The 16,668-nt window shown below is 27.8% G+C and overlaps 6 protein-coding genes across 9 annotated transcripts; 4 read left to right on the top strand and 2 right to left on the bottom strand.

The window, feature by feature from the left end:
• The first annotated feature begins 778 nt into the window (after positions 1 to 778).
• On the top strand, positions 779 to 3,558 carry LOC122569058 (U3 small nucleolar RNA-associated protein 6 homolog). Its single transcript, XM_043729519.1, has 9 exons — positions 779 to 1,069; positions 1,145 to 1,271; positions 1,371 to 1,511; positions 1,587 to 1,777; positions 1,856 to 2,080; positions 2,148 to 2,496; positions 2,657 to 2,827; positions 2,901 to 3,075; positions 3,138 to 3,558. Exons 1-9 carry the CDS (start codon positions 978 to 980, stop codon positions 3,476 to 3,478), a joined length of 1,812 nt encoding a protein of 603 aa, XP_043585454.1. The 5' UTR covers positions 779 to 977; the 3' UTR covers positions 3,479 to 3,558.
• LOC122569059 (tektin-2) lies at positions 3,402 to 7,476 on the bottom strand. 2 transcript variants are annotated; one of them, XM_043729520.1, is made up of 7 exons: positions 7,134 to 7,476; positions 5,066 to 5,228; positions 4,705 to 4,965; positions 4,467 to 4,637; positions 4,182 to 4,404; positions 3,893 to 4,116; positions 3,402 to 3,803 (listed from the first exon to the last, which is right to left on the bottom strand). In XM_043729520.1, exons 1-7 carry the CDS (start codon positions 7,186 to 7,188, stop codon positions 3,602 to 3,604), a joined length of 1,299 nt encoding a protein of 432 aa, XP_043585455.1. In that variant the 5' UTR covers positions 7,189 to 7,476; the 3' UTR covers positions 3,402 to 3,601. The 2 variants fall into 2 exon arrangements, with proteins under 2 accessions (XP_043585455.1, XP_043585456.1); XM_043729521.1 differs by lacking the exon at positions 7,134 to 7,476 and adding an exon at positions 5,388 to 6,189.
• Positions 6,376 to 12,057, top strand: LOC122569060 (chromobox protein homolog 5-like). Of its 3 annotated transcripts, none has more exons than XR_006317314.1 (5): positions 6,376 to 6,880; positions 7,493 to 7,769; positions 7,852 to 8,185; positions 8,260 to 8,758; positions 12,030 to 12,057. XR_006317314.1 is itself a non-coding variant. In XM_043729522.1 (4 exons), the coding sequence occupies exons 1-4, from the start codon at positions 6,518 to 6,520 to the stop codon at positions 8,285 to 8,287; spliced, it is 1,002 nt and encodes a 333-aa protein (XP_043585457.1). In that variant the 5' UTR covers positions 6,376 to 6,517; the 3' UTR covers positions 8,288 to 10,160. The 3 variants fall into 3 exon arrangements, 1 of the variants encoding a protein (XP_043585457.1); XR_006317313.1 differs by lacking the exon at positions 12,030 to 12,057 and adding an exon at positions 8,829 to 10,160; XM_043729522.1 differs by lacking the exon at positions 12,030 to 12,057 and having other exon boundaries at positions 8,260 to 10,160.
• On the top strand, positions 10,968 to 12,530 carry LOC122569062. Its single transcript, XM_043729523.1, has one exon. It carries the CDS (start codon positions 11,672 to 11,674, stop codon positions 12,392 to 12,394), a length of 723 nt encoding a protein of 240 aa, XP_043585458.1. The 5' UTR covers positions 10,968 to 11,671; the 3' UTR covers positions 12,395 to 12,530.
• LOC122569063 (60S ribosomal protein L38) lies at positions 12,527 to 13,393 on the bottom strand. The gene is made up of 5 exons (XM_043729524.1): positions 13,353 to 13,393; positions 13,151 to 13,184; positions 12,879 to 12,939; positions 12,670 to 12,792; positions 12,527 to 12,595 (listed from the first exon to the last, which is right to left on the bottom strand). The coding sequence occupies exons 2-5, from the start codon at positions 13,151 to 13,153 to the stop codon at positions 12,555 to 12,557; spliced, it is 228 nt and encodes a 75-aa protein (XP_043585459.1). The 5' UTR covers positions 13,154 to 13,184; positions 13,353 to 13,393; the 3' UTR covers positions 12,527 to 12,554.
• Positions 13,394 to 14,058: 665 nt separating this feature from the next.
• LOC122569737 (BAG family molecular chaperone regulator 2) lies at positions 14,059 to 16,334 on the top strand. Its single transcript, XM_043731254.1, has 3 exons — positions 14,059 to 14,428; positions 14,663 to 14,775; positions 14,862 to 16,334. Exons 1-3 carry the CDS (start codon positions 14,218 to 14,220, stop codon positions 15,093 to 15,095), a joined length of 558 nt encoding a protein of 185 aa, XP_043587189.1. The 5' UTR covers positions 14,059 to 14,217; the 3' UTR covers positions 15,096 to 16,334.
• The last annotated feature ends 334 nt before the right edge of the window (positions 16,335 to 16,668 follow it).

Consider the following 16,668-nt stretch of genomic DNA (forward strand, 5'->3'; position numbering starts at 1 on the left):
CAAATTACGTTCAATAGAAAAAGCCAAAAACTGACGAAAAGAGCAAAAGATCGCCAAAATTTTACTTCTACGGATAGATACATATATCAATGATCAAACAGTCCATCTTCACAAATATACTGAAACTAAGGATTAAAACAAACGATGCAACTTAAGATTAAAACTTGACTGTAGTATTTAAAACTAACGACACAACTTAAAAGTAAGACTTAAAAGTAAGACATAACAATAACAACGTAATTAAAAACTGAAGATAAGTAACTTAAAAGTAAAGCATAAAACTAAGATTTGAGAAAAATAACTATACTATAATAGACAAACAGTTGACTAGTAGTCAAGAACTACTACCCATTTTAAAAGAAGAAGAATTTATATAATATTTCAATTTATAATAATTATAGATTTTTGGAAATTTTTTTACAAAATTTTTAATTTTTACAACTCATCAACCCATATCTTATAGCAAGCTCTACGTTTTCTTAATTTAATTCTCAGCATATACTATTGTTTAACGATTAATTATTAAATATATAAATCTAGTATAGTAGCACACACAAAACGCTATTTTACTTTCTAGTATAAGCTTAAAGTACTGTTTTAATTCGATTACGATATCAATTTAATTACGTTATTTTATTTTATAATGTCTGTAGTTGCTAATGTCTTGGATTAATAACATCTCCAACAATGTTAAAAACTCTATGATTTTTTCGAGGTCGGTATTTCAGAACATGAGTAAACTGCAGAGGGCGTAAGACGGGCCTTTTCGTTCGATATTTCAGGACATGAAACACAAAGTATCATAAGAAGTCATACTACTTTGTACCCTTGTCTGTGGTTCACTATTGAATACGTATTGCTGGATAGTGTGCTTTTAGTTATTAGTACGCATTGGATGATCGTGGTTATTAGTGTACATGTGCTAAGGATCTCCCTATTATATTACATTATATTTCGTCAATTAAAAAGAAGTAACAATGGCAGAATTTGTAGAAAAAAGATGCGAGGATATGATTCCTGAATTAGAACAGATGGAAAGGATTAAACTTTTTGATAAAAATGAAATTCGGTGAGTGAAATAGGTTATATTTTGTAACACATTCTTTACTTTGACCAACTATTTATGTTGCTATAAATTATATAGAGGAATTGCAAAGAAACTTAAAGAATACGAATATAAAATTCAACGTCACACAAAAACTAAAGAAGACTATTTGAGATACATACAGTATGAAACGGACCTGCTTAAATTAATTAAACAACGTAGAAGTGTATGTTATTACTTATTAATAAATAGTTGATTATACAGTAATAACTATAAATGCACATTAATTATATACATATATGCATGTATTATTTTTATTCAACAGAAATTTGGTATTATTCAAAAAAGGTCAGATATTGACCATGCTATTACAAATAAAATTAATCGTTTATATAATGAAGCAATATTTAGATTTCAAGATGATATTCGTTTTTGGATTGCTTACATAAAATTTTGTAAACATGTTGTGAGTATTTGAATTATATTTTTTATTAAAGCTATTAACTTTTCATCTTTTAAATATTAATATAAAATGTGACAGCATTTTCACAACAGTGTTAGTCATCTGTTAGGCAAAATGTTGCAAGTTCATCAAGATAAACCCAAATGTTGGCATATTGCTGCATGTTGGGAACTAGAAGAAAATAAAAATAAAGACACTGCTCGTCAGTTTCTTCTTCGTGGTTTACATATACATCCAACCTCTCAGTTATTATTTATTGATGCTTTCAAGTAAGTCACATATTATAAATTTTTCATATATTATTAATGTTTTCATTTATAGTTTTAATCATTAATTATGTGATACAGATTAGAATTAGATGATGCATCAGCTAATGATCAGAAAAATGAAAATAATGGTGACAATGCAGTACCAACAGAAACTGATGATGACATGTCTATTGGATTAAAAAGGGCATATATCATATATCAACAAGCATCAAAATGTATTAGAGATATCAAATTCATAATAGAATTGTTAAATATTACAAAGGATCATAATAACACAGAAAAATTGCAAAATAAAATTGTTAGGTAAAAGTAATAAAAATATGTTAAAATTATTGATTATCTTTAGTTTGAATATTTAAATTCTTTTTAGTGATATGATAGAAGAGTATACTCATGAACCCCTGATGTGGGATACAATGGCACGACGAGAATTAGAAGGACTTATTCAACCTTCTTTTAGTAATACAGCGATGCAGGTTGATAATTCAGAACAAACTTCATTAAGAGATCGTATAACATCTTGTAATAAAGTTTATCAAACAGCAGTCAAAAAAATTAAGACCGAAGAAATGTGGTCTTTGTATATAGAATGTTTAATAGAAATAAATCAACAAGCCAAACCTTTAGCTTTACCAAATTTTAAAAGAAAATTATTAAAAACTGCACTATCTCAGGCACACCAAGCAAAGAAGTTGAAAGAAAAATATTATTTACATTGGGTTAGTAATGTACCTGATAAGTATTCATTACATGCATAAAGTAAGAATTAAAAACTTTAATATTAATAATTTCACTATAGATCGACATGTACCTGATAAGTATTCATTACGTGTATAAAGTAGGGAATTAAAGACTTTAATATTAATAATTTCACTGTAGATCAACATGTTAAATGCTGAAAAAAAAGATAAAACTACAGAAAAAAAATTTGAAGAAATTCTGAGCATTGCAACTGAAACTATACCAAGTAGCATAAGTCTTTGGCATGCTAGGTTACGATATTTGTTTGCCTCAGGGGAGGAAGAAGAAGCTGAAGCTGTATTTTTAAAGGTATAAAAATACTAGTAATTATTTTTAATTATATCAGTGATATTACATACATATAAGCATGATCATTTTTTAGGCAACACAAATTCTTGCAGAAAAGTCATTACCTTTATGGAAGATGAAAATATTACATGTGCAGGCAAAGTGTCCTGAAAAAATTGAACAAGTTTTCCAAACAGCTTTACAAGCACATCCAAGTATTGCTCAGTACATAAAGATTATTTACATTGAATGGCTAGTTTTGACAAAAAGTATGTAATCGTAAATTGTAAAATTGTATTTGGTAGTATGTCACGACTGTTGTTTATTTTAGGTATACAAGCGGCGAGGAAAGTTTATGATAATCTCTGTTTACAACCTCCTTTCTTTCTTGAATTACACAAAAAGATGATAGAATTAGAACTTATGCAACCTGAAATATCATTAAAGCATATAAGAAAGTATAATGAAATGTCAACTTTACAGTTTGGCAAAAATGATACAAGTATTTGGATAGATTATATTACGTTTGAAATGAAACATGGCGATCCCAAAAAAGTTGGAGAAATACATGGAAGAGCAGTAAAGACTTTAGAACCAAAATTGACAGACTCGTTTATTTCAGAATACAGTTTAATTAAAGCCAAACCAGATATTATTAATACTGGCACATAAGCATATGCAAATAATAAGTTTATTGTGTATAATGAAAACATCATTAAGTACTACAATAAATGGACATTTTATATATTGAATGAATGTTTTTTCTAATGGATTTGTGTAAACATTACAATTCATTCATGATTCAAGTGGTATCTCTTTTTCCATACGTGTAAGAACAATATTACGATCTGTTTCGTTTGGCAATCGTGTTCTGTCTCCTGTTTTTAATGTTGCCCTCATATCTAAACACATCACATCTGTCGCCAAAGAATGTTGTTTATCATCTAAATTTCTATCAACTTGCAAAAGTAAGCTTTCCAAATTATTATATGCCCCTCTAGAAAATAATACATACATTAAATAAAATAATTACATTTTACGATGATAGAATATATCATTCTGTAAATTATGCATTATTGTACATACTTTGAATTTTCCAATACACTTTTTAAGTCTTTTTCAGTTTGTCGCAAATGTAAAATTTCGTCTTTCAAACCTAATTCAGGTTCATCACGACAGAGTTCAAAACCAGGACGATAAGTACGATTTTCTAATCTTGTCTCTGCACATTTTATCGAATCAATTTTATGCATTAATGCGTCTTCTAGTCTAACTATTTCTTTTTGTAAAATTTCCATTTCCTTTTGGATCTGAAAATATTATGTTTAACATGTATTAAATATTAATGATCATTTTACTTTCAATTGTTGCTTACTTTAAGCTTTTGCCATTCTAATTCATTCCTAGCTTTTTGTGTCTGATAAATTCTTTTCCGTAAATTAAAATCTGTTACGTCTTGCTGAGCTTTAATATCATTTCTGGCACGTTCACGCATTATATTTATAGCTTCTCGTAAATTATATACATCGCTTAATTCATTATCAGCTAACATTTTAATATAACGGCAATGTTCCAACCAAGCTTCATAAGATATTGAACTGCAATAAAATAGATATTTATGTATTTATTTCATACATTGCATGCAGATATTTATTCTTACCCTTTTGGAGTTCTTAATGCATTTGGTTTATAGCTAATATTTGCACATGTTCGATCTAAATTAAGATTTTCTTTCTCTATTTTAATAGTTTCATCTTTATCTTCCACTTCTAACTGGATTTGAAATCTGACTTCTTCTAAACGATTTAATTTTTCCCATGCAGCTTGCACCCTATACAAAATGTATCATCAGAAACATATGTTTAAATATGCACAGATTTTTTGTATTCATGTTATACCTATCAGTTAATGATTTCTTAATATTTTCAATGACACAAAGTTCTTTTTTCAATTCTGTATCAGCTTCATCGTAAGTAAGTTCTGTTCCTCTACGACAATCCCTCATGGAAATACATTCTGCTGTTAATTGTAATGGATAATTTAAAGTTTCTAATTCTTTCTCTGTATCAACTTTCTCATCTTGTAAAAACTTTAACTCTGCAATTAATTTATCTAGCAAATTTTGTAGTAACTCTCTCCAACGTGATAATTCTGTTAATCTATAAATATATGTGATAGATTTTAAAATTTTAGATTTTTATTAGATACGATTTAAATTATTCATCTACATTTCATCATTATATTATTCATCATTATTACCTATCTGCAAGGCGAGTATTATTCATGTATGTATCCCATATTGTTTTTACCATTGTCTCTGAGCGAACAATTTTTCCTGTATTTCTTAACTCAAATGCCTCTGCACTTCTGAAAGCTGCATTTTGCTGAAGTTCCCATTGTTTAGCATACCAATCTGCTAAATCTATTATAAACAGATTGTATGTCATGCATATAAATAATTAAAAATTATAATTTATTCCTACCATATATAACATTTTAATGCAATATATAAGTAAAGAAGAATATATTGTAAACAAAATTAAATATCAATATTTGTGACAAAATTCTAAATTACACTTACTTATGTGTGGTAAAGGTTTTTCATATGTAGTTACAGACTTAGCCATAATTTAAACAATTAACAGAAATGATCAAAGTTACACGAAAAATATTAGCTTAATAGTATCAGAAATAAGAAACTGATGTTTGGTCACCAAAGTAACAAAATATTGATTTAATATTTTATCCTACGCAATTATTCTATAATTATAAATCACTTTTCAAATAGTTTAACTTATTGGGGAAAATAAGGAAAAATTAATCCAGTATATAAAAAGTTTAATAGATCTACATTATTAAATTATAATTTTTAATGAACGCATAATGTTTCTATTTCATAATTAAAAGTATAAACGATAATTTCGTAAAAGCGTAGTTTGTGATCAATATAGTAGAAATCTCTCAATATCCGTTATTCATCCGAAGTATTACTATAATGTTTTCGAATTCTCATTTATAAATAACTTTTATTTTTACGAAAAGGGCCAATAATTTTTAAAATCATCTTGCTTTTTATTAAATGTCAAAGTATACAAAGTACAATACATTATATGTAGAACACGATTAATCGATTCATATTTATAAATCATAAAAATGCATTTTAAATTTAAATATAATTTTGTACCTGCTAAAACTATGAAAAGTAAACAAAAATAACAAACTGATACCTATATCTTAAATTAAAGATTTTCCATTAAAAAATCTTATTTCCGGTGAACGAGGTTTGTCGTTTTAAAAAATGGACTAATGAACTATACAATAAAAGTTACAAGGGGTTAAAATGAGATTGCTTCTCTAAAATAAAATTCTACGATTACATGGTATTTTTATTAAAAGATTTGATTATTCGAAGATTCAAACTTCGATAGATTCATATGTATGAAAACTTAATTGATACTTCTTTAAATAAATTAAAAAATGCATATAGTTGTTATATTTCGCACAATACGTTAAATCAAAATCTTTGCTTCGATATGGTGCTTAAGAACTTCCTGTGTAACGCGCCAAACTATTTGTGAGTTGTTTGCGGGAACTCGGTATAAAATCATTCCGGTTCTGATAGATAAGAGTATTCATATAATGCGCGATTTATAAGTTTTGAACAAACATTATTGAAAATATAAAAATCTTATTGTCTACTGTGAAAATAGTATGCGTAGATTGAGTATGAAAACCAAGCGTAGCAAATCTGAAACTAGTGATAGCAGTATCGAGGAAAATGGCGTCCGACGTTTAAGCATATCCGACAACAACGACGAAATGAAAAAGGGAAAGGAGAATAAGAATACAGAATCGCCACGCAGAAGTACAGCGAAAAAACGTTCATCTCGCAGTCGTCATAGTCAGAAAGAAACAACTGAGGATTCTACCGTGAAGCCTGAAGTAGAAGATACTCAAGCTGTAGATACAGAAGAAGAAAATAAGAATGTCGGGAAAGCTGGACCTAGCAAGAGACTTAAAAAAGAGGGATCTTCCTTAACAAAACAGGAGGGAAACAATGAAAAAGAGTATGAGGTAAGTCAGACATCATATTTAAGTATGTTTATTGTACGTGTTACAACTATGTTTACACGGCAACAAGAACGCGTCTCCTAGGTATGCAATGTTGACTAGCAGCCGTTCAACTGAATGACAAAATTTCTGCTATAAAAGACAATAAAACAAGAATGATCTACAGTATAGAAGATGAATGCTAAATAATCCATCTTGTAAAAAAAATTGTTTCTACGAAACTTTAAAGTTTACCTAATATTTTACGTGTACTCACGATATATCGCCGCATTAGTAATCATGCAACGCCATTTATGATACAGTTTAGTCATAGGTAACTTAATTTATTATCGTACTTCGCATAATACGTAAAAAATGTGAAACAAAATGTCATGTATAAAATCAAAATATTTGTACTTCTTAGGATAAAATTGAGTATCAGAAAAGTTTTTAATTAATATTGCCAAACTATCTTGCTTCTTTCTTTCATAATATAATTTTTCTGCATTTCATCTTTTATTTAAACAGTTGAAAAAGCATATGTAAAAAAGGAGTTTTTATATAAAATTTAATTTAGCATGCAATATGTAGTAAATGCATTGCTTGAATATAATAGTTAATATTTCAATTACCTAGGTAGAAAAAATTGTGGGTCAACGTACAATCAAAGGTCGGCGTCAATTTTTAGTCAGGTGGAAGGGATATGATGCAGATTCTGATACATGGGAACAAGAAAAAGATCTAAACTGTTTAGAATTAATAGAAGAGTTTTTAGCTGAAAATGCTGAAAATGAAGAAGACCCTAAATCTAAGCAATTAGATAATTCTGCAAAGTCACCTAAAGTTAAAGCTGTAAAAGTGGACAAAAAATCTAAAAAGCTTAAAAATAATGTTAAAAAACAAACAGAAAATGGTATTATTTTGCAAATGTTACCCATAAATTAAAAAAAATTATTTCACATTGTGCAGATATCTAATTTCTGAATTAAATATAGGTAAACAAATATTAACATCAGATGAAGAGAAAAGTGGGAAAGATGATCAAAAAGAATTTGAAGTGGAAAAGATTATAGAAGTACATTTTAAAAAGAATAAAACAAGGGAATTTTTAATTCGCTGGAAAGGATTTACATCAGCAGATGATACATGGGAACCAGAAGAAAACTTAAATTGTCCAGAACTAATCACTAAGTTTATGCAAAAAGTAGAAAAAGCTAAAACTACAGAAGCACGTGAACTTAGAGCAAATCGTCCTCATACGAAAAGATATACACTGGCTACACATGAGCCTGGAAGAAGACTATCTCGACGAAATATGGACAAACAAAGGTTTTTGCATTTATAATTTCAAAAGTATTTAAAGTTTTCCTATATTAAACTTAATTACATTGTTTCTTCTCCAGAGCTACTTATCACGAGTGTGATGAATAAATGATTGCAGAACAGCATGATTACATACATATATGTGATTCGCTTTTTCAAGAAATATCAAGATATAAATAACAATTAACGGTATAATTACATGATGAGGAACAATTAAATAATATATATCTTTTGCTTTCTCAGTTTTCGATTCGCGGCAATAAATAAGAGAAAATTATGTCTGTTCATTTATTATGTTGTTATTATGTCTGTTTCATTTATTTTATATACAATAAATTGTAATAACGATGTGCGTCGCTCATGTGCTGACGCAATTTAATATTTGACAGTTTTTCTGCAATCTTGTTTATTTTATGCTTTGAGAGATATGCATTAGGATATGCATTATATGGATATGCATTTTAGATATGCATTAGGAATTTACAATGTTGTCCGCGAAAGCATATATTGCTCTATCAGCCGCGGATAGAAGGCTCACGGAGTACTATCGATATTGAGTTATTATCGATGATTATACAGGTATTGAATGAAATAATGGAAGCACCTCTTACATGTCATATGCATATATGGAATATATGACATGTAAGAGGTGTTTCCATTATTGTGTCTAATCTCTTCAGTTATCTATACTCGTATTGAGTCTCTGTATTTCACTCACTTTCGTTGTATTTCTTTCATTCACTTGAATGCTTATCTGGACATCTATCTGCCCCAATAAGTGTCCAGATAAAGTTCTGAAATATAAAGATACTGACGGATGGTATTATACTATGTAAATGTATGTATTTTTGTTATATGAAGATTATGTTATCAGAAAACAGAAGATTTTTTCAGTCTCTAAAAAGTTTACAGAATCTAAAACATGTATGACGTATGTTATATGAATTTAATATGAAACATCTTTAATGACACAATTGTTTTGTATTTCACTCAATACATTATATATATTAATAAATTCATTAATATTCTTCGTTACGTACATAAGAATAAAATATTTTAAGATTATGACGGAATTAAGAAAAATATATATATTAGTAATGAATGATATTTTATCCATTGTGAATGAAATTCATTATTCTGTTTTATTATGTATACAATATAATTATGAATCAAGATATATAGATATAAAGTTCATTCATAATTTGTAGTTTTAGAATAGGTATAGTGTATGGGCCAAGATTAGCTAGGTCGAAAATTAATCCATCGCGAAAGAGCTTTGACTATTTAAGGTCGTACGCAGTAAGTAGTAAGTACATGCTTACATTATACAGTATTGTCTCGTTAATATCTCGATGCATTTCTTGCTTTTCGATAGTAGACACAGAGTCCCACTCTTCCATTATTTCCTGAAACCCTGTTATCGCTTACTCTCCATCGGCGATATCTTAGCGAGCAATGAGTTATCAAAATTAAAGAAATAGAATTTTTGTATCTTTTTCTTTGCAATTAGTATTTCCCATATTAGTGCGCGACGTGATTCCGAATATGCATGTGCTAACGAGCCAATACTGTATTCTGTTTTATGTATGTTTCCTATATTAAAAAAATTCGTATTCAGTAGAATCAAAAACGAAATTATATTTACAAATCTCTTTGTATTTCAATATTGTACAAAAAGAACATTAACTTTGTATTAAAAGTTTTCTAGTACGACCTTGCTCGAATGTATTTCTATTAATTCATTTGTCTCAACATCCGCGTTTCAATAATTTCATTCATAATTGATATTTAATGACCTCGCTATCGTGTTCCGCCTATACCGAAAAATCATGATTTTATGAACTGTAATTATAAGAAGTATTAATCCTACTATTGTAGATATTGTATTTGATAAATTTTATTATTTTTAGATGTTTTCATGACATACTCGTGGCCTATGCCACATCTGTAAACAAAACAGAAAGTAAACTCATGTAATAGATTCAAATGTTTTATTTTGCAATTTCGATATTCTTGCCAATAAATGACGAATGAACCTTTTTTGGTACATGTATGAATTATACTTTAAAAAATACAGTGACTTTGTACTATAACCAATTCATTTCATAATCTTCTAGTTTCTGTCGTAATTATCATAACAGAAAGCATGCAAGTTAAAAGAACGTTGGGAATAATTGATACCGAGAAAAGGTATTATAATAATATCGATCAAACCGAAGCAGGTTCTAACAATTTTTGGAAAATATTTCTCATCTTATTTATCATTTTGATTCTAATAATTTTATTTATAACGTGCTATCGTTATATACACAGACGAGTCATTTCCATTCTAAAAAGGTTCATTATATTTTATAATGTAATGTGTGTAATAATATATATAGTATGTGTGTAGCATACGCATATAATGTTCAGTTATTGATAATGTATCAATATTTCGTTCATAAAGCTTAATTCGACAAAATGAAAATAACGGCGATGACAGATTTTCTATAATAAAAGAAAGGGAAAACGATTCTTCTGCAAAACGACGATTTTTAGGATCTAATATATGTAATTTTTCAAAATTTCATGTAAAATATGACGGCCAAAGAAACAAACAATATGAAAAAAAATGTAAATTAAAAACCCTTTTACAGGTATTAAAAATAAAATATTATATTAAAAATGATCATATTCAAATAATCATGATAGTTTAGTTTTTATAACTTATATATATATGTGTGTAGATATATATGTGTGCAAAAATTTATGATTAGGAAAAGAAAAAGTTGCTTGCTCCATGTGCGAGTAAAATAGAGACCTCTACTAACAATTTAACAAAGCAATTACCCTTGAAAATGTTTTTCCCATCTTTTTCATCAGCTCATACCAAGTACAAAAATATATCTAAAACAATATCAAACGAATGGAACATTAAAGATCTCGAAGATTATGAAAATATTTGTAAAAACTCACATCAGGTACCAACCAATTAATATCAAATTTCACAATGAACATAACTTTTTAATTGTATGTTCTTTTCTTTTTAGAATAACAAAGACATTTGTTTCTCAGATACAGATCTTAAGTTTTTAGTAATACCATTATCTCCGACAAAATCTGATATACAAAATGACGAACTGTTATTGTGCAAATGGAATTCAGGAAATATTAACAATTCTAAAAAACAAAATAATGTCAGTTCTAAATTGATAGACCTTAAATTTGAAAACACTGATTCATTTAGTGACAGTACACAAAAATACAAAATTTCCACTTCTAAGTCAAGTTATTCACCTTATCATTTATTCACAAGAAATTTAACTGATTCAAAATATTTCTCAGATTCTGCAGCTGATATGTCGAATATTTTATCAAATGCATTTTTTAACAAATTAAAAAGGTTTTCAATAATTAACAAATGTTATTAAACTTTATTTAAATTAATACACTAATCATTGTAAACATTTGTATAGGTCAACTAATTCTTACACTAGTTCTACACTATCTGATATGTCTAATGCAATTAAAATAGGAATTGATCAAATATTACAAGTTAACTCAAAAATAAAAAATAGTCCTATATGTAATTCAGATAAAATTAATACAGTTAATAGAGATAAATTAAAAGAATTGAAATCACAAATAAACTTAAATGAACATAATGCATATCTTAAAAAGATGCAGAAAAGAATGAAGTCATCTATAGATATGCTAAGATATGAAATAAAAGAAGCTAGAGAAAAAATATTGAAAACAGATAAGAATTTCACTGGTACTTCACTGATGAAAAATAATTGTAAAAATTCCATTATAGTACAAACTGTACCAGAACAATTGATTTGTAATAATCATATTTGTATTTCATCAGATAATACATCAGAAATATCTGAAACCTATGATGAATTGGGAATATTGTTTTCACAATATATCAAACTTCAAACTCAGCTGTGTCAAAGAAAGTATTGTCCTTTAAAGAGATATTTGAAACACAAAGTACAGCACACTACAAAAAAATGTCAAACAAAATTTAATTATTCTCGCATATATCCTTATGACCAGAGACCAACATGCAATAATGGAAATATATGTATAGACACATATGATGAACTAAAGTTGATGTGTACTACTCCAACAAAACGAAAGGATATTTACCGATGCATGTTTAAAAGGCGGAAACACACTTTAAATCAACCATATATCATATCTAATCAAAATTTTGAAACAGTTGAATGAAGTTACAACCAAAATTGATTTAAAATAAATTTAAAAGAAGACATTTTAATTTAAACAATTACTTTCTTTTAGACTATTATTTTAACCTCTTTTAAACATATTTTTATGTAATGGGAGAAAATAAACAACATATGTTTAAAAATTTAGTTTATTCTATGAATTACATACGTTCACTTCTTTTTACTTCCTTTACCTGAAGACCTAAAATATATAATAATACAATTATATACTTTCGTAATTCTTTATTAATATATTTTGTTTAAGCAAATAAATACCTGGAGGTAAAGATTGTTTCAATTTTTCTGCCTTTTCTTTGTCTGTAATGACAAGAGTGTACAAAAATCGTGAACAGCGAACTTTAAACTTAACATTGTCAGCATTCTTCTTGATTTTCACAGCTGTATTGTTGTGACAAAAAGGATAAATTAATTTATGTATGTTACATTGTATCACAATAATAATAGAAAAAATCTTAAATACTCACATTTTGCATCTTTCCTCCTAGCTTTCAAGAGAAAATCTTTAATTTCTTTGATTTCTCGGGGCTAAAAAAGTATTATATGTTATTCATTGCACCAATCACATTAATGTTACATTGAGGTTATGCAATTTAACACATTTCTAATACATCTAATGAGATATGTAATGTACTACATTACATACAGTGCATTATTATACACATAATACAAGAAATTAGATTAATTGCAACTATAAATTATAGTACATTCATGTTAACAATAAATATTTAATACTTACCATCGTAGAGAGAAACTGTTAGAACCACCTGGAACTAAAGAGACGTTTATTCTATTGATTTTTAGAAATTCCTCCACTTAAAATACGATATAAATAGAACATTTATATTTACATCATACACAAATGATATAGAATTAAAGAAACAGAAGATTTCTAATGAAAAATTAGATTTTAAACAATCATACAGAAAAATACTACGAACCTCGTTAAGTTATAACCGGAAGAAGAGGATATTTTCACACGAGACTCTGTCAAATCAGCAACAAAAATATAAAATTGTGTACAATTGAAACTAGAAATATAATAAATATCAATAATCAAAATAATCAATTAATTGATTAATTTTTAATATGCATTATAATATTTTATAATATAATTAGAAATTATAAATATCGTTATGACACGCATTTAATTTAAAAATATATTTACGTAAAAAATTTAAAAATTATTTCTTAAAAAAAAATCTGGGACCTTAAATGAAACTATCATTTTATTAAATTAATAACTTTATTAAATTAAATGTTAAATTAGATTATTTAATAATACAAAATTTCTTTTTATAATATAGATATATACCAATATAAATATTAATATTGATCGTAGTTTCAATAAGTTTCTACTTAAATGCATAGATACGAACATAGCAACTAACAATATTAAATAAACAGGATAAATTAAAACAAAAATAGGTAAAACATTAATTATTAATTTCGAAAACAAACAGATATATAATTTATCACTCTTTACTAAAACATATTGACGAATTTGCTTTATTTTATATTATCGTTTGTTACAAACTATTACAATTGTCTAAACTACCACGAGAAAAGTACTTTTTATATTTAGCGCTATTCGATTGATAATTCAGTTGTCAAATGTTCATGTGTATTTGTAAGTATGTACATGCTCCGTCAGTCACTTTTCGCACCACAATACAAACACATCTGCAAATTTGTCCGCGAGCCGGACGTTTGTGTTGTACCTCGTGCTTAAATGTAATTACTGATTTTGTTATTACGTGAAGACCAAGCCGTCAGAGAGCAATTTTGAAAATTTTTGAGAAAAGAATGGATAATCCATTACCACATATTATGGAAAGCGTGGATTGTGATGGTTCAACAAAGCCGAAAGACAGGTTAGTCAGCCTTCTTGATCAGATCGAAGTGCATGTAGAACAACTGAGGAAAGATGCTTGGAGACTCGAAGAAGAGAGAGATACACTCCTGACTACCTTAGACACACTTAGAAACAATGAAATTTTAAGTGGATTAGATGAAAGTAAGTATTTGTCTTACTAATCTTGAAAATGCAAGGTCAATGCTTTATGTATCTAGAAACATCTAAAAAAGATTTTCAAAATTTTTATATAAAATTCATATAATATTACGTAACCGTATTTACTGTATTTGTATGGTAGCAATGGTTATATGTGATACTGCTTTTGTTTTATTGAACCTAACCTACAAAGGATTATACAAAATTATTATTGTTAAATATTATTTCTGAAAATAGCTGACAAGGACGATGTGCTGAGGTATGCTGAAAGATTGTCTATGCGATGTTTAACAGTTGATGTGTTGGTTAAAATTCAGCGTGATCAAATTCAAGAGGAAGCACTACATCAGGTTCATTCATCATATTATATATTTTATATTAATTTATCATTATTTCTCTTAATGAAATCCTTAATAATACAAATTGGTTCATTCAGGTAAATGGTTTGATAGATAGTTTAGTTGTTGGCCTCCGTGATGATCCAGCTGGAACTCGGCAGCGTTGTGCATCTTTTATGAATGCTTGTACTTCACAAAGCGTTGGCCATTCTGATAAAATCTTTGAGACAGCAATTCTTGGGTGTACTATGGATGATCAGAAACGAATAAAAAAGAGACTGCAGGGGCTATTAGATTATATTGATAAAATGCACACAATTAAATTACTGTGAAGCTCTATTTAGAATACGATTTTAAAATTTGATTTTGATTTGATTTTAAAAGAAGTCAGATAAGTAACTCTTTAAATCAGCAATTAATACGACCTAGTTATCTGAAAAGAGATTTGAGAAAAACTGATTATAGCAGGGTGCTTGATAATTCAATGATGTTTATGGTAATTGTACAAAAAGTATCATATATTATGAGTTTTTTCTCTACATGTACTATTTCTACACCTTGCTATCTGCGCAAATAAGCTTTTATGCATATTACACTTGTATATGCGCGTTAATTATGATAGGAAATTATTATAAAATTATTATAACAAATAGTAAATATTTCCGTACTTACTTAAAAGATTCTTTGAAAGAAGAATTAATTAAAGAAGAAAGAAGAAAGAATTAAAATTGTTTATTTTTGAAATAAATGATTATAACATACAGGGTGTCCTGTGTAACGCGACTCGCTATTTCTTTGCCATTTGTAGCCATGTAACAAAAAATGTTTTGAACCATACTTTGATGGTGTCGAGCGTACTACAAATGATGATAGAAAGAATCCCGAAAATACTTCGTTTTCATAACGAAACTAGCGTCACCTTGGTTAACACAAATAGGATTATATGTTGCTTTTTCCATGAAATTGTAGAGCAATTTATGAGAAATTCATTATATTTTTATTAACTCAATACTAGGTTCATTGTAGTGGAAGTAATATTTCACTGGCTGATGCATTTCAGGATTATTTACATTTCATAAGGAAGAAATTACTACATCATGTAGAGTTGTACATCCAGCCACTCTAATAACAAAATAATAACTTTCTACAAAAGAGCAAAATGTCGTAAGAAGATGGTATGCAATTTGAATAAGTGTTAAAATAAAGTGTGCTGTAAATCTGGTATTGAGTTAATAAAAATATCGGGTAATGTGCTTTCTGATTTTATTGTAAAGTTCCCATCAATCTCATGGAAAAAGCAATATATAGTCCTACCTATGTTAACAAAGTGATCTTGGTTTCTCTATGAAAATAAAGTATTTTTGGATTTTTTATCTTCATTCGCAGTACACTCAACATCATTAAAGAACGGTTCAAAACATTTTTTGTTACATGGCCGCAAATGGCAAAAAAATAATGAGTAGCGTTACGCGGGGCCCCCTGTATGTAGATATTGAAGCATAATATGTTGAGCGTAATAACTTCACTAGAATCTATATTTGAAAAGAAATAAAACGGATAATATAAATATATGCAAAGCTTGATATTTTATGCTAGTTGACCTTTAACGATTTGATTGTGGATAAATAAAAACAAGAAGTCATTAAAATTAAAAACATTTTGTTATGCACAAGGTGTACAAAGAAGTTGGGGGAAAACTTTAGGGCATGTAGTATTCATTAAAATAAGAAAAAGAATCTTAATAAACATCTATCTAAAAGTCATTAGTTTCCGAGTTACGAGATGTTTAGTATATGAAAGTATAGTGTATAGTAAACCAGTTGCTTTGTTAAATGAATTGATATAACAAATTGAAAACTGCTGCCAAGAAATAAGGGAAGGGAATCTTTCATTGTGTGCGTGATT

The sequence above is a fragment of the Bombus pyrosoma genome, linkage group LG7 (assembly GCF_014825855.1).
Source record: "Bombus pyrosoma isolate SC7728 linkage group LG7, ASM1482585v1, whole genome shotgun sequence".
Classification (NCBI taxonomy): Eukaryota; Metazoa; Arthropoda; class Insecta; order Hymenoptera; family Apidae; genus Bombus; species Bombus pyrosoma.

Coding starts and splice junctions, on each gene's coding strand:
- LOC122569058 (XM_043729519.1), top strand. CDS start 978: ATGGCAGAATTTGTAGAAAAAAGATGCGAGGATATGATTCCTGAATTA. Junction 2,081..2,147: donor TTGCAAAATAAAATTGTTAG/GTAAAAGTAATA, acceptor AATTCTTTTTAG/TGATATGATAGAAGAGTATA. Junction 3,076..3,137: donor ATGGCTAGTTTTGACAAAAA/GTATGTAATCGT, acceptor TGTTTATTTTAG/GTATACAAGCGGCGAGGAAA.
- LOC122569060 (XM_043729522.1), top strand. CDS start 6,518: ATGCGTAGATTGAGTATGAAAACCAAGCGTAGCAAATCTGAAACTAGT. Junction 6,881..7,492: donor ACAATGAAAAAGAGTATGAG/GTAAGTCAGACA, acceptor TCAATTACCTAG/GTAGAAAAAATTGTGGGTCA. Junction 7,770..7,851: donor TAAAAAACAAACAGAAAATG/GTATTATTTTGC, acceptor AATTAAATATAG/GTAAACAAATATTAACATCA.
- LOC122569059 (XM_043729520.1), bottom strand. CDS start 7,188: ATGACTAAACTGTATCATAAATGGCGTTGCATGATTACTAATGCGGCG. Junction 5,229..7,133: donor TACTAATGCGGCGATATATC/GTGAGTACACGT, acceptor TGTTTATAATAG/ATTTAGCAGATTGGTATGCT. Junction 4,405..4,466: donor GCATTAAGAACTCCAAAAGG/GTAAGAATAAAT, acceptor ATTTTATTGCAG/TTCAATATCTTATGAAGCTT.
- LOC122569062 (XM_043729523.1), top strand. CDS start 11,672: ATGTCTAATGCAATTAAAATAGGAATTGATCAAATATTACAAGTTAAC.
- LOC122569063 (XM_043729524.1), bottom strand. Junction 12,793..12,878: donor TAGGAGGAAAGATGCAAAAT/GTGAGTATTTAA, acceptor ACAACAATACAG/CTGTGAAAATCAAGAAGAAT. Junction 12,596..12,669: donor GAAACAATCTTTACCTCCAG/GTATTTATTTGC, acceptor TATATATTTTAG/GTCTTCAGGTAAAGGAAGTA.
- LOC122569737 (XM_043731254.1), top strand. CDS start 14,218: ATGGATAATCCATTACCACATATTATGGAAAGCGTGGATTGTGATGGT. Junction 14,429..14,662: donor TTTAAGTGGATTAGATGAAA/GTAAGTATTTGT, acceptor TTCTGAAAATAG/CTGACAAGGACGATGTGCTG. Junction 14,776..14,861: donor AAGAGGAAGCACTACATCAG/GTTCATTCATCA, acceptor TGGTTCATTCAG/GTAAATGGTTTGATAGATAG.